This window comes from Paroedura picta, chromosome 4 (genome assembly GCF_049243985.1).
Source record: "Paroedura picta isolate Pp20150507F chromosome 4, Ppicta_v3.0, whole genome shotgun sequence".
NCBI classification, from domain to species: Eukaryota; Metazoa; Chordata; class Lepidosauria; order Squamata; family Gekkonidae; genus Paroedura; species Paroedura picta.
Window position 1 is genome coordinate 115,257,291 of NC_135372.1, and position 14,508 is coordinate 115,271,798.

General features: G+C 44.0%; 1 protein-coding gene across 12 annotated transcripts in view; it reads left to right on the forward strand.

Moving 5' to 3' along the window:
• The window catches only part of CBFA2T2 (CBFA2/RUNX1 partner transcriptional co-repressor 2), an 87,628-nt gene that overhangs the window by 39,927 nt on the left and 33,193 nt on the right, over positions 1-14,508 (forward strand). For 6 of the 12 annotated variants that reach the window (XM_077335273.1, XM_077335275.1, XM_077335277.1 and 3 more), the window contains exon 2: positions 9,816-10,035. The exons of the other annotated variants lie outside the window; for them this stretch is intronic. In XM_077335273.1, the coding sequence (XP_077191388.1) occupies positions 9,972-10,035 (64 nt within the window). In that variant the 5' untranslated portion in view covers positions 9,816-9,971. The remainder of the gene's footprint in view (positions 1-9,815; positions 10,036-14,508) is intronic. 12 annotated transcript variants of the gene reach the window in all.

The window sequence follows — 14,508 nt, forward strand, 5'->3', positions numbered from 1 at the left end:
TAAAAAATACAGCAAGTTTTTAAAAGACATGATGGATACTTATGCCCAGATATATAAACCGGAGTAAATGTGAATTTCCTAGGATTTTATTTCATGCCTTTCCGTTTAAGCCGTGTTTATGAATTGCACTGTCCAGACACCAGCTATACATTCATGTACATATTAGGAGTTTTTAGGAGTTAAACTAAGGTGACCAGATTTTAACATTGGCAAAGTGGGACACCATTGACCCGGGGGGGGGGGGGATTCTTGATTAAAAAGTTGGTCTATATGGAGCAACAAAAAGTTTCATAGAACGCATAGAATGCAGAAATTTGTTGTTGTTGTTAGGTGTGAAGTCGTGTCCGACCCATCGCGACCCCATGGACAATGATCCTCCAGGCCTTCCTGTCTTCTACCAATCCCCTGAGTCCATTTAAGTTTGCACCTACTGCTTCAGTGACTCCATCCAGCCACCTCATTCTCTGTCGTCCCCTTCTTCTTTTGCCCTCGATCGCTCCCAGCATTAGGCTCTTCTCCAGGGAGTTCTTCCTTCTCACGAGGTGGCCAAAGTATTTGAGTTTCATCTTCAGGATCTGGCCTTCTAAAAAGTAGTCAAGGCTGATCTCCTCTAGGACTGACCGGTTTGTTCGCCTTGCAGTCCAAGGGACATAGAATGCAGAAATAGTATTGTAATATATATTTTTAAATTTCAACATTACAATTTGCCAGGTATCCCCAGATGTCCCTCCAAAAGTGGGACAATCTGGTCACCTTAAGTTAAACCTCTCTCTGTCTCTCTCTCTCTCTCTGTCTCTCTCTGTCTCTCTCTGTCTCTCTCTCTCTGTCTCTCTGTCTCTCTCTCTCTCTCACTCACTCACTCACACACACACACACACGGGCGCGCGCACACAGAAAGAAACAAAACCTGGGGTAGTAGGCGGCTGTGGAGAAAATGGACACCAATTATGGACAGGTTCAGAGGCGCAGGCAATTTGTACGCAGGGCAGGTGGAAGCAGCCGTCTGATTAGGCTCATGTAAAATGCAGCTATTATGTTGTTCAAGGCTAATTCTTCAAAACGATCATCTAAAATCAAACATACAGATCCTCAGTTTTCTCACACACTGTCGCACTTAGCAGCCAACTTCCTGTGTACTGTGCTTAAGTGCATATTATGCTGTGTAGTGGCCACTTAGAGACACTAGGCTGTCCTTGTTATGAACACATAGCAACGCTATATTAATATAATAGTGTTGCCTGGTAGTTAACCTAACTGTGAGCTGAAATGTTAGTGCTATTCTGCAAGAACAGAATACCTAATTTCCTTGTAACTTTGGGTAATCCCATAATTCTGCTGTTTACTTGCCTACATAGCATTGCTTAGATCCGCCACTGACTCAGAGGGGTTTTGAGGATTAAAACTTTCAGTTTCCTATCAATGTCCAGCAGGCCTTATTCTGGTTTTCTGTTTCTTAATAACCTTTTCGGAGCCGTACCTAAATAGAACCCCTCTGGAGAATTTGCAGGAGCTTCGAACCTCAATTTGCGCAGTTTTAAGAGATTTTCTTACAGTCCCTTACATTTGGTGTTTTTGATGCTCCTGGAAAACTGAGTTTGCAGAGGAACAAAATAGCCTCTTTTCATCTGCTTCTCTGTCAGAAAACAGATTCGAGGCACTGGTGGCTGGTGGTGAATGTATGTGTGGGTGGGACGGAATTGGTTTTCCTGCTGTGTTTACAAATTAATGGGACAAACCTCCCAGCTGGTGGTGATCAAGATGGGTGTTTACTTCCAGCTGCTGACATAACTATTTCGCTAATGTGGCCTAAAGAAAACTTGAACTATCACTTGCTTCATTTGGGAAGTTGATGTGGGGCAGCGTCAGTGGTTACGAGCAAGCATTGAAGGGACGCCCAAGTGACTTCTGCACCCTGTATAAAGTTCAAGTGAGGTTCATGAGAGCTACGTGATTTGGAACTCAAAATTCATATTGCACGGGGGATGTGAGCCTCCCTCCTTTTCCTGTGTCTTGCGCTTTCTTGTCATGTATGGGCTTATCGGCTCTTAGCTCTCAAGCTTAGAGAGGGTGGTTAGAAGATTGGGCATTTCTGCTTTCTCCAGTGGGCATGTCAGCCTTAACTTTGAAATCACAGTTCCAAGTTGTTGTTTTTTTAATGGGAATGCCTTAAAGTTCAATTGCAATTAACTCTTTCTCCCTAATTTTCATGACAGGGTTAGAAAACTCTAATACCACTTTTGGAGAGAACCACGGTGTACAAATATGACATGGAGCTGTATGGCAGTAGTTTGTCATTGACCTGGTCTCAGGGAAGGGCAGCTTAAAAATGCTCTAAATAACCAGAACATATTTGGAAAAGAGATCACAGTGATGTGCATAAGACCTCTTGCGTGTGTTTGATCACTAACCTGCAAGGCTGAGTCCAAACTGGGAGGGTACCTTCTCCTTACTTAAATGAATAGCCATAGGGTGCTAATTGAAAACCCGCGTGAGACAGACAAGGCTGGCTTCCTGTGTTACTCTTTCCGTTTCAGAGAAAGGCCCTTTACCTGATGCTGCTGGAAAGAACGTGTGCCTTCTTGAATGGCATCTGAACTGCAAAGTAGTCCAAGCATTTTGTTTCCATTGCTGTTTGTGAAGCTCTCCAGTCTTCTCCAGTCTGGCATGGCGTGCAGCGCTCTGTACTGTCATGACTATTGCAGCTTTTCCAGCTGCCTGTAACTTGAAATCCTATGCTAAAATGTAGGTATAGTAATCTTTTGCTTTGCTGCTTAGGCTTGTGCCAGCATAGCTGAATGAACGGCAAGCAAGAAGTCTTTTTAGCTCGTAGAAAAGTCCCTTAAATATTGTTCTTGTATGTTGCGTCCTTAAGCCATGATGGCATTTTTGTGTTCGGATTTTTTCCCAGAAAGACTTGACTGTAATATGTTGTCGTATTTTGAACACACCTGAAGCTGTCTTCCAAAGGTGGTCTGTGATGGCCAGTACGGTCTGCCACCTGATAGTTCTTCCTGGACATTGGACCTGGAACCTTTTGCATGCAAAACAGATGCTTTGCCACTGTGCTGCAGATCTACTCCTCTATGGAAACATCTCCAGACCACACGAAAACTAAGAATCTGAGCATCTTGGTGATAGGAGGAAGAAGAAGAAGAAGAGTTGGTTCTTATATGCCGCTTTTCTCTACCCGAAGGAGGCTCAAAGCAGCTTACAGTCGCCTTCCCTTTCCTCTCCCCATAACAGACACCCTGTGGGGTGGGTGAGGCTGAGAGAGTCCTGATATCACTGCTCGGTCAGAACAGTTTTATCAGTGCTGTGGTGAGCCCAAGGTCACCCAGCTGGCTGCATGTGGGGGAGTGCAGAATCGAACCCAGCATGCCAGATTACAAGTCCGCACCCCTAACCACTACACAAAACTGGCTCTCATTGTCTAAATTTCAAACACCAGACAACAGTGGCTAAGTTGGTTGCTGTTTTCAAAAGTCATTCCTGTTCCTAAACTAATTCCCCACCACCAGTACCCACACACTTTTTTTTATCACAGTCTAACATTTTTCAACATCTGCCTTCATGGTTTGTAGAGGATATTACATAATATATTTTCCTAAAGCATCCCTTGTTGTGCCAACTAGCTTCTTCTGGGCAAACACAGTTTGCTTCATAATCTGATAAATGTAATGAAAAGACTTCCTATCCAAATGTGAAAGCTCACCTGTGCTCAGGCACCAGACTCAAGGTTTATCTGTGCTAAAGCACAGAGGTAGCTTTATCCGCCTTAAAGGAAACCTACAATCTCCTTGCCATTGGCCCTGGGGGGAAAAAAGAGTACATTTTGCTCAGTGCTTGGACATCTATGACAATCACTTTTTGAGATGCTATGAGGGGATCCTGTTCCCCTCCCCCTTTTGATTAGCGGGAGCCTGTTGTGTTCATCTTTCAACTGTTGATTCTTGCAAAGGCAGTTCTGTGTAACACCCCACCTCTGCTGTTTTTGAAACATAAAATTAAACGTTGCAAATTCAGCAAAGACAGTAGGACAACTTTCAGACAAGGAACGCTGAGTGATGAATCACTGGCTCTGACAGTTTTTTGTGAACTACAAATGCCAAACCAGCCAATCATCATGTGGCTGTGTGTGGATGCTGTGACACAGTTTACTAATGTAACAGGATTAACTTTTGCATATATAGTCCTACTGTTATGATGGTCAGTTCTTAGTCTGACGAAGAGCGCTTGCACTCGAAAGCTCACGCCTTGAATGAATCTTTGCTGGTCTTAAAGGTGCTACTGGACTCTGATTTTATTGTGCTACTTCAGACCAACACGGCTACTCATTTGAATCTATCCTGATGAATCCTTTGCACGGGATAAGAGTCACACTTAGAATTTATGTGGCACTTGCAGAATTCAAAGCCCTTTGTAGATCTCATAGCCTTTGTAGAACAGCTGTGAAAAGTAAGCCAGCGCCTTGGATGAGGTTAAGGTGCTCCTCTTCCTCCTTTGCCCTGGGGGAGCAGAAACCCAGTGGGGGGGGGGGGAGGTACGGAGGCACATGCAGCCTGACAACTGTCCATCCACTTGCCAACGGTCCAGAGAAAGTGGCTGGGGTCAGCCACAAGAGCCTGATGCGAAGTGGGTGTCAGATGGAATGCTGCTTCAGAGTATTGTCTGTGTGGTTTTTGAGAGTGGATTTAGAAAGGCTCACCGTTTTCATTCTTATTTTTGTGTCACCTGCTGTGAGAGCCTTCTGGAGAAATCAAATGTGTTGGCCTTACACACCGATGGGGTGCCGAGAGAGTGTGGCTTGGTTGGAAGTTTTGTGGCAGAGGGGAGATTGAACTACGAACCACTTGGTCAGTGGGGTGGACATAATCAGTGCTGGGGTGGGCTGCCCCATGCTTCACACGTGCTCTTCAGAGAAGTAATTTACAGTAGCAAGAAGCTGATTTGGTTCAGACACGAAGGTACCTTGGCAGGGCATACTGATGTGATTCTACTGGGTGTCTTATCTGCTCGCAATTTGGGGAATTGTGTTAACGCCAAGAGCCGATTTACTAATGTTCGTTTTGTATGCTTTTAACTTGGGAGGGCTTGGAGAGAGTTCTTGGTCTGAAAAGCTCATTAGGAAAATCTCTCTCTGCTGGAGCAAGTTTCTCCTCAAACACACAAGACAGCTTCCATGCCAGCATCAGCCCACAGTTAAGCAGAACTTTGGGTACAGTTCTCCCTTGGTGGCTCATCCAGCATCCCTGAGGGATTCTGTTTTACATCTCAGGATGCTTCACAGAGCGTTAATTTTCCTTCATGTTTCATAGCTCTCTTCTGGTACTTGTCGAGGAAACCTGACTTTGTGGTGCAAATTTTCCTCCCTGGGTTAGCGGTTGTGTCTGTTGGTCTCTGAACTGCCTGGTCTCTGTTTAATTAAACATAACTTGTTCAGTGGGTGTGCATTTCACAATGCAGCTTAGTGTATTGCTCTTTTGGTCAAGGGAGACCAGAATTTTAAAATCTAGGCTGTGTTATACAATGTAGTGGGTTTCCCCATTTTCCATAGCAGCTTCTATAGACTCATTTCCCACCCTCTTGGCTCCCTGACACCTGGTAAAAGATAAGACAATGAGATTGTGGCTAATGGTTGCACAGCTTTCTTAGATAGGGTTCTTGACATTGCTGAGAGGTACTCTGTAAGGGCTCATTCATGACTTCCCTAGTAATTAGATGGCATTTAATCTTTTCTTGTCCCTATAGCTCAGGGATAGTCAAACTGCGGCCCTCCAGATGTCCAAACGCTGGCATGGGCTCATGGGAATTGTAGTCCATGAACATCTGGAGGACCGCAGGTCGACTACCCCTGCTTTAGAAGGCTTAGATATTTGTGTTTTGCTTTCCTTCTCTGTGGAACAAACACCCACATCCTAAAAGTTAGCATGATGACATCTTCTGTACATTCTTGCTGCAAACTTGGTTTTGTGGTTCGATCTGTCCAAGTGGCATGTCTGGAAGAAACCGGAGTCACGGTAACGTTTCTTAACAACTGTAGGTACTTCCTCAATGGGCGTCAATATTTATAACTGTTATCAGGTCCTGGGGGAAAGAGGAGGGCCCCTGTTGACAAGGAGGAGACAAGCATGTGTTTGAAATTAATACACTTTTTACATTCTGGAAAGAAGAGAGAAGTAGACTGTAGTTTCTCTCTCTTTCTCTCTCTGGCCACCTGATGTTGGGCGGCAGATTTTGTTTCCTTACAGAAGTGCCTCTGCCTCAATGTATTATACTTGTATATTTGCAAGTGATAAGTGAAACTAATGCAACAAAATCATTTTAAGACTCAGTGCACTCTCCTCCTCCAAAGGGAATCAGTCCCAGTAAATGGAACTTCTTACCACTTAGGGGGAAATAGGGATAATGGTAGTGCTGAAGGAAGAAGAGCTGTTTTTTTATACTCTACTTTTCACTGCCTAAAAGAGTCCCAAAGCAGCTTACAAAGCTTTTCCCTTCCTCTCCCCACAACAGATACCCTGTGAGGTAAGTGGGGCTGAAGGGACTCTAAGAGAACTGTGAGAACAGCTCTAAGAGAACTATAACTAGCCCAAGGTCAACCAGGTGGGTTGCATGTGGAGGAGTAGGGAATTAAACCCTGTTCTCCAGATTAGAGTCCACCACTCTTAACTACTACTCCAAACTGGGAGAAGAGATGTCACAACTCCCCGGTTCATTTAAGCCCAGTTACTTAAGAATGGATATGAGGTGATAAGGAGCTATCCAAATAAAGGGAACGAGAATGAGAAGTAGTAAAGATTGAAACAGGCATCAGAACAATTGAACTAAATATTGAAGGCATGGGGCATGATGTCAACAAATGTGAGAAACATTTGGCAAGAGCTGGCCTTGTACCTGTTAAAGTTTTACCTGTTGAAGTTTTGAAGGTTGGCAAAATGCAGCCTGTCAGCAGTATATAGCTGCTGAGAAACTATTGTGACAAGCTTCATTAATGTTTGAGATAAGAAGGTCACCCTTGAAGACATAATGGGTCCTGGCTTCTGAGGGGCATTGTATCTCTGTAATGCAAATACAAGTATGTGTAGGTTGCACATTAGCACCAGGAGCTTTAGGTTTTAATCATGAGTCTCATTCATTTCCGTAGAGAGAGCCAGTGTATTGAATGCTCCATAGGTCCCCTTTGGAATAGGATGAATGAACAAGTTCAGAGTAGTGAAGTTCTTTATCAGTTTTTCCACACCTGGAAAAGATTGCTGTATCAGGGTGACTGTCTGTGGCTAGAGACTTGGACTTGCCTAGGAGGGACCGCCTACATATCTGGGGAAAGGTTATAAACTGCTTTACAAATGTGTGCTAATTAAATCGCTTGCCACATTCATGTAAGAAAGGACTTCTGTTAAATCCAGCTTAAGTTAAATAGTTTTGACCTCTCCTATGGACCGTGCTGGAGAAAACCATAGGATTCGGATACTGTATTTTATATGCAGCTGATTTTTAAGCCTCTTTTTAATCCTGTGAAACCATGGCTGAGAAGGCAGGCAGCTCTTTTAAGATATTTATTTTAAAGTCATCAAAGATCCAAAAGTTTGTTGGGACCAAAGTGGTATCTGAAGAAATGATGAACTAGTGTGATTTGTTTTCATATTTTAACTTGGCATTAAAAAGCATGGGGGAGACGAAGGCTTGGATCCCCCAGAGTGTTTTCATGGGTGGAACAATTTCTACCCACAGAGCGTGACATCCTTGCTTCCCCTACCCTCAACAGACTAAACCCCCCCCTCCAATTCTGTTCCTGATAGTTGAAGAGAGAGAGCCAGAGAGAGCCTGGTATCATCCAAATCCAACTCCTTCCATCTGTTCTGTCAGTCAAGAAACCTCTATCAGCTCTTCTCTTCTCTGACCCTTGGAGATAATTCAGGGGAAAGAACACTGAAGGGAAAACTAAAGTTGGAGCTGCATATTTTTTTCATTTGGGGGTCTTTCCAGTAAATGGAAAAAAAATTATCCATTTAGAATTGAGTGTGTGTGTGTGTGGGGGGGGGGTGTGTGTAGCAGAAAGGACGTGACTTGTGTAAAAATTCATTCATGGAGCTGAAGTCATCAAGACCAACATGTGCTTAGCATTAAATTTGTAAGTAAATCATCTTCTGCATGGAGTTCAGTTCTGAATATATACAAAGGGCTCTTTATTCATATTTAGTGCAGTCTGCAAGGAAATGTATAGAAGTCAACCTTTTATTTTTATCTTCTATAGTTGGTAGAAGCACGCATCTCCCCCCCCCCCCAAATAATTTCAGACCATTTGGTTGATGGCTGCTCACTCACGGCAGTGTTTTAAACATAGCAGGCTCCCGAGACTTCCCACACACTGCAGCAAAATTAGCACATACAGTAAGACAGTGTTTTGTCCCCCCAAATGGTGTAATTAATTGAGCCTTCAATACAGTTTGTCTCCCTTACCCTGAACACACTGATGGAATTTCATTTGGTTCACATGAGACGGTCCATATATTGACCAGCTTTAGGCGACTTCCTTCATGGCAAATGGATGTTTATGGTTCAGCCCTGACTCAATTGCTGACTCATTGCCAGTAAAGGGAGCATACAGGTTTATACACCAAACATACAAAGCTGCTTTATGCTGAGTTCACTGGACCGTCCCAAGATTGTTGTGCACGGCTTGATAATGGCTTTCCAAATCCTCTGAAGCATTTCCCTTCAGCTGCAGATCCCAATCACTGACCCCTGGGACCTTTCTACAAAGTACCACTGAATCATTGACCTGGGTGTGCTGAGCTGGGGCCAAAAGCTGGCCAACCCACAGAAAAAAAACATCACTGTCAGGGAGGATTCTGAAAGTGCTCCTTAAGGGGGCATGCATTTTGGATCTACGCCTGCAGAGGCAGAATTTTGTGCAGAACTTTTTATGCTGTTCAGATCACTAAGAAGGCAGCTGATGCAGGACTTTCTGCTGCTGTAGAAATGAACTTTCATGGACAAGGTGCATTTTTGGAGTCCTCCATTATGGTGATTTATTTTCTCTTCAGGTTGTCAGTCGCCGCTTTCTAGTGTACAATTCATCAATACCAGTGTCTCATCCAGCTGTGCCTCCATTTTGGGTCATAGAAACCAAGATTGCACAACAGCTGGAATTGATTAAAAAAGGGAAGGGAAAAGGGGTGTGCCTGGTGCATGAACCTCTGGGGGACCTCTGGGGCAAGGTCAGAACATGTATTGATGGAAGCGGTAGGAGGGTGGGAGGTGACTGGGACCAGTGAAGGGTATCTAGAAAGCAAGGTGGATATGCAGGAAGACAAGCCACTAGCAGGGGCAAGAACATGTGTGTGAGTGGGGGGGGGTGAATCATTGGGAAACTGAGGCAGAAATGGGAGGGAGAGAGGGCCCATACCCCTGAGGCAGATATGCAAAAGTTCCTGGGAAGGAGCAAAAGGTACAGGAAGTTAGTGGGGAAAAGGAAGCCATGGGATATTTGGAGAAATGAATCACTGGAAGACTAAGCCAGTTTGGTGTAGTGGTTAGGAGTGCGGACTTGTAATCTGGCATGCCAGGTTCGATTCTGCGCTCCCCCACATGCAACCAGCTGGGTGACCTTGGGCTCGCCACGGCACTGATAAAACTGTTCTGACCGGGCAGTGATATCAGTGCTCTCTCAGCCTCACCTACCCCACAGGGTGTCTGTTGTGGGGGGAGGAATGGGAAGGCGACTGTAAGCCGCTTTGAGCCTCCTTCGGGTAGGGAAAAGCAGCATATAAGAACCAACTCTTCTTCTTCTTCTTCTTCTTCTTCTAAGGCAGAAATGGATCCTTTCTGGTGTGCGTCCACCACACCTACCGCTCCCTGCCTCCTACAATGTCATCTGTAGTGTGAATACTATGTAATTAAAAAAAAAAAAAACAGCACTCCATAGAAGCGGTGGTCACGAAAGAAACACTGTGTGAAGGCGAAGGAAAATGCCCTACTGCAAAATGACTGGTGCAAACTCACAGCATCCCATGGGAATCCAAAAATGCAGAGGTAAATCTGTACCATGGAACAGATCAAATTCAGATCTACTCCCAGAGTGGTAGAATTTTATGTAGAACCTTTTACATTGTTTGGATCATTAAGAAGGCCAATCTGGGGGTTTCTGCTACTGTGGAAATGGTTCTAGCGCTGTCAGAGCTATAGCCAGGCAGACTGACGTATCCGTGTTCACTTTGCTACTTAATGAAACTGCTGTGGGCACTGGGAGGAAGGCGGGCTCCTCTATAGCTTAATTGCATGGACCTTTTGGGATCCATCGGTGGACAATGTGATCTTCATTGATGTCTTTCTGCAGTATGGATTTTTCCCTGGTTTCCTGATATGCTACCATTTTAGCTGTTCCAGTAGTCAGTGTGTTTCCATTTTTGGCAGAAAGCTATATTAATAAGCGTATACTATACTAATGAAATCACCCTTAATTCTTTTTCTTTTTCACGGGTCCTGTGCCTGTGCAGAATCGGCTTCAGATGATTCTAAAACATTAGCCGAAGACTGCCATCCCATTACTGTCATCTGGGGAGAGTGTTTCCTTTCTATGCATGCTCTGACAGAAAAGGACATTCATTTGGGTCAGTCAAGGTACAGCGCTGAGGACTGGATTCCTCTGTGACTGATAACTAATGTCTATTATGAGACAAATATTCATGTAAAATACATTTCTAATACTTATGCTATCTTGAGCCGTGTAGCTCCTTTAGGTTTCTAGGTAGTATGGAATTAAACAACACTTCTGACACCCCAAACTGTGAATCCTATATAATAAAAACATTAGTATATATCAGGGGTAGTCAAGCTGCAGCCCTCCAGATGTCCATGGACTACAATTCCCATGAGCCCCTGCCAGCATTTGCTGGCAGCGGCTCATGGGAATTGTAGTCCATGGTCATCTGGAGGGCCACAGTTTGACTACCCCTAGTATATATCATGTGTAGCTTTGCCTCTGCTGGACGGTTTCAAGTTGGGTACAACTGAATTCTGTTTCAGAGATCATTATGGCTCGGGGGGCAGCGGGGGCTTCCGCAATTGAGGGAATGGCCAGGAAGTCCCCTTGAGTACAAAGATCATGACAGTCTTGGTAATAGCGACTAGTACTCCAGAGTATTCAGAAGTTTTTACTTGTTATGTCTGGCCAGCGTGAGGCTTGGACTCGTCAATCTTCCTCATGTTTTCTTGGCTGAGGCAAATGAGAAACAGATGTTCACATCTGGAAAGTTTAGTTCTAGGCTTCATTGTTGCAGTGAAATAGTTTAGGTTGCAGCAGGAACATTTAGAGTGGTGCAGCAGAGACAGCTCTTGAAAACCTGCTCTACCCCCCCCACACACACACAGCCTGAAACTTTGTGTGTCACTGATTTAATGCATGTTTTGTGCATGTGAGTGTTTTAAAATTTTCTTCAGGGCTCCAAGAAACGTGGATGGACTTTCCTCTTAATACAGAGCAGAACGTTAAAACCTTGTTTTGTTATGTTAACAAGCTAAACAACCCCTTGGTAGCTACTTGAAAGCAAGTCTTGGAGAACTCGGTGGCACTTCTGCGTAAGCCTGTTTGAGATTGGGATGCCAGATAAAATCCTCTCTTGTAAAACTCTTTAATGTGCCATGAGTAGATTAGTTTTTTGCATGGGCTACGCCAGAAGTGATATTAATCGTTATAGGCGGAGTGGGGATTTGAGCCGCAGTCCTCCGAGTCTGGCACGCCAGTCAGTGCAATGCCCTGGCTCTCCAGTTAGGCAGACAAGAAGTCTGGGAAATGACACCATCTCAGGAAACGTCCCTCTTTGCGCCTTTTAAAACTTTAACAGGCTCTCAAAGCAGCACACAGGATTTATTAGCCCACCTGCCACTACCAGTGCTTGTCAATTGCAGCACATTGCCAATCTGAGCATAAAAACACTCGCCTGTTTTGCAAAATCTTATCTTATTGCCTCCTGCTTTCTACAGATGGCCACGCGTGCTGCTGTTTACAAGCAAAGCAAAAGCCCAACAACCCTCCCAAAGCTGTCCTCCAGTAGATAAACACCTCAAAGGTGTGATGGCTAGAAAACATCAGAAAACATTACTCTCCATCCTTTGGTCTTGGCTCTGTCTGCAGCATGTTTATCCAGTATCCTGATTCCCATCCCAAAAGTTCTTGGGTCATTTGCTGGGCCCTGAACTACCTACATGAAAATGAATGAATTCCTTAATTCCTTTTCAGATGCAGAGGCGATGATTGATACAACCCCCCTAATCCTCACTAAGATTGGGTAATATTTTTCTGCTAGGAAGAATCCTTAGGCCAAGAATCAAAGAGCCTTAGGAGTATGCTAAAACTTCAGTGGACATGCTGAGTCTTGGCCTAACTTCCTTCTAGTGCACAGACCACCCAGCTACATTGGAAGCTCCTTCAGATCTTTGGAATGGTTTAGTTACGTGACAGAAAATGGGCCTCAGAAACATGGCTACATGTACAGATTATTTCCCTCTAGCTCTTTGGCTCTATGTCTTCTAAGTGTTTAGGGTCTAATTAGTTAAGTCCTAATCATCTACATATCATATTGATATATTCACTCCCCCCCACACCAGCTTATTAGACTTGAGTAATGTGATTTTAATGATCATAGTGTAGTTCTGCCAGACTAGCTTTAATATTTGCTAGATTCATAATTGGATTTTCTGATGTCCTTCCCAGGGACGAGGACTTTTCCAGACCTAGATTATAATTCTTCCTTTTATGAACTACAGTCTAATTCCTGGCATTTGCTCAAATGCTAGACCAGTATAGTATTGTAGCAAAAGCACAAGACTTGGGCTAGCTGTTAAGTATCTGGTTGTAGCTTATCCTTGTGCAGGTGAAAAGCCAATCAGAAGCTGTCACTTTTAAATTCCAGATTAAACACATGATGCCAGTGGCAAAAGAATCCATCAAAATTTCCATCCCATAAACCTTATAATATTGTAATGATTTGTGTGGGTTTCATGAAAGGCCATACCGGAGGGACCGCCTCCCAGCCTATGCCCCCTAAGAGCGCTATGCTCCACCGCCACCAACTGGCTAATGATCCCTGGCCCTAAAGAAGCCCACCTGGCTTCAACCGGGGCCAGAGCCTTCTCTGTCGTGGCCCCCACCTGGTGGAATGAGCTCCCAGAGGAGATCAGGGCCCTGATAGAGCTAAAACAGCTCCGCAGGGCCTGCAAAAGGGAGCTCTTCCACCAGGCATTTGGTTGAGACCAGGCACAACCAACAACATCTACAGGGCCCCTGCCCCCCTCCCTCTCCCCACCCCCAGAAATCCATCAAGGCATTCTACTGCTGGACCTGTTGTATTATTACTGTTAATGTTGTTCTGTTACTCTGTTATCAGTTAGTATTATTAATGTTACAGTTATTTATATGTATGGTTCTTTGTATAGTTGTCAGTTCTATGTAAACTGCCCTGAGCCTTCAGGGAGGATGGTATATAAATGTGAATGAATGAATGAATAAATAAAAAAATAAATATCAAGCAATCAAAGCTATGTATTGTGCTTTACATTCTGCCTTCCTTTTTCTGCACTAAACATTTTCTAAGCTTGCTTTGAATTGTAAAATAGTCTGATGCATCAACCTTTTATACTTAATTTCACTGCTGAATTGAAAACACCAGATGAAACATCTGCGTGTGGGAGAAGCAGGCATTTATTTTTGCATTATCTTGTATCTGGCCCATGCTTCAGAAGCCCAATCCTGCAAGCTGCTGAGAGCTCTCAAGACATGATAAATCCCTTCTGCTCCTACTACATCCTGTAGGATCAAAGCTCAAGGAGAAAGGTTTCCACAGATTCTCTGACACTGACTTCTCTGAATGCTGGGGTCATCTGTGGATTTCCTTCAAAAATATGAGTGTACTGAATATTATATTCAGTGGAGCAGAATGGTATTCACAGCCAAGTGACCTATTTCAAGATATTTTATAGGTTTTCTCAAGATGGTTCACCTTTGAGGTTAACTATTTTCAGGACTGGAAATGTCTACATACAGAATGCCTCCATTCTATATTTAGACACTTCCAGCCTTGCAGATAGTTAACCTTAAAGGTGAATAATCTTGAGAAAGCCTATCAAATTAATTGTCACTTGGCACCCACTGCTTTCTAAAAAAGGAGGGAATTTGGAGGGAATACCTTGCCCACCACAGAACATCTAGCTGATCTTCTAACCGGAAATGTAAAAGTGTGGCCGTAGCCACAATCACGAAGCTCTTAGGTCTTACTCCAATGTTTGCAACCCTTGGCTCATGACAGCCAGTCCCGAGAACAAGGCCTCGCCCAGGATGTGTGTGTTTTCTTTGCTGGCTTCCTTGTTTAAATTATATTGAGTAATTTTTATTTGTTCTGGAAATTTCTGTTAGCTGTTTTAGTCCCCCTGGGGGAAAAGACAGCCTAGAAGTGTTCAAATAAACACCCAGATTCTTTCAATATGCAAGTGAGCTGCAATCTTCTGGCG